Source organism: Egretta garzetta, unplaced genomic scaffold (assembly GCF_000687185.1).
Source record: "Egretta garzetta isolate BGI_Z169 unplaced genomic scaffold, ASM68718v1 scaffold1425, whole genome shotgun sequence".
Taxonomy (NCBI): Eukaryota; Metazoa; Chordata; class Aves; order Pelecaniformes; family Ardeidae; genus Egretta; species Egretta garzetta.
The window spans coordinates 17,372-18,559 of record NW_009259820.1 but is presented as its reverse complement, the minus strand read 5'-3'; the positions used below and the strand labels follow the sequence as shown (position 1 = coordinate 18,559).

General features: G+C 68.0%; 1 protein-coding gene across 2 annotated transcripts in view; it reads right to left on the bottom strand.

Moving 5' to 3' along the window:
• Positions 1-60: 60 nt before the first annotated feature.
• Positions 61-1,188, bottom strand: part of SHC1 (SHC adaptor protein 1) — a 4,608-nt gene continuing 3,480 nt past the window's right edge. For both annotated transcript variants that reach the window (XM_035895404.1, XM_035895405.1), the window contains exons 11-13: positions 1,126-1,188; positions 769-1,031; positions 61-510 (exon numbers count right to left, since the gene is read on the bottom strand). In XM_035895404.1, coding sequence (XP_035751297.1) covers positions 382-510; positions 769-1,031; positions 1,126-1,188 — 455 coding nt within the window. In that variant the 3' untranslated portion in view covers positions 61-381. The remainder of the gene's footprint in view (positions 511-768; positions 1,032-1,125) is intronic.

The following is a 1,188-nucleotide window of genomic DNA, read 5'->3' as shown; positions in this document are numbered from 1 at the left end:
CCCCTCCCCCCTCCCAGCTCCAGCCTTTGCACAGCAGCTCCGCTCCTACCAAAACCCGGCCCCGCAGGGGGCTCAGCTCTACCAGCCCGGTGAGCGGGAGAGTGGCCACGGCAGCGGGGCCGGGTTTTGGTAGGAGCGGAGCTGCTGTGCAAAGGCTGGAGCTGGGAGGAGGCAGGGGCTTTGGCAAGAACAGCCCCCGGCCCTGCAGGCAGCTCACGCCAAGGCTGCCCGCGCCCCCCCGGTTCCTCACGGCAGAGGGGAACAGGCCCCGTCCCAGGCCAAGTCCACGCTCAGTCCCGGGCAGAGCACCCGACTGAGAGTCCGAGGGCTCCCTGGGGCAGGGAGCAGGGCCGGGGGCTGCGCACCGGGGCCCCCGGGCGCTCACAGTCTCCTCTCCACCGGCTGCTGCAGGCACATCTCACTGCCGGCCGAGATGATGGGCAGGTGATTGTCCATGTGGTAGCTGATGAGGTGGCTGACGCTCTCAAAGCGATGGTCTTTTGTCCGCACCTGGAGGGGGAGGCAGGGAAAAGGCATTTCAGAGGCTGCTGATGCCCACAGGAGGCCAAAGCCACCAGCATCCAGGGGCCAGGCCCCAACCTGGGGGGAGCAGCCCTGACCCCCATACTCCCCCAGGCCCTCTCCGCTGGCCCAAGGCATCCCCTGAGGAGCAGCGGGGAAGCCCCAAGGCCCTGGTGGCTCTTGTAACCCCCAGGGTGCCCCCCAAAGCCGTGCCAAGCTGTCCCCAGCACATTAATGAGGACTCACCACTCCCTCCGGATCGACGAGCAGCAGATGCTTGGGCTGCCCACCCTGCAGACCGGTCAGCACATACTGGCCGGGGGTGGTGGTGCTCTCCCGCACCAGGAAGTCTCCGTTCACCTTCAGCAGCTTCTCGGCCTCCTTGCGGTTCATCTTCCCATGGTACCAGGGCTCCCGTCTCAGCTGCTCCTCCATGGAGGCCACCACCTGGGCAGGGGGCAGCCCCACAGGCACCGACGCAGGGACACGCAGGGCATCTTCAAAAGGTTCTGCAGGGGGAGAGGAGCGGGGGTCCAGGACTGACCCCATAGCCCAGGACAGACCCCCCGACCCAGGCCCGGCTGCGCCCACCGTCCCACTCACTCATGTCAAAGAGGTCTCTCTGGGCGCTGCCGTTGGCCGTGGCGGGGGGGGCAGGGGCGGGAG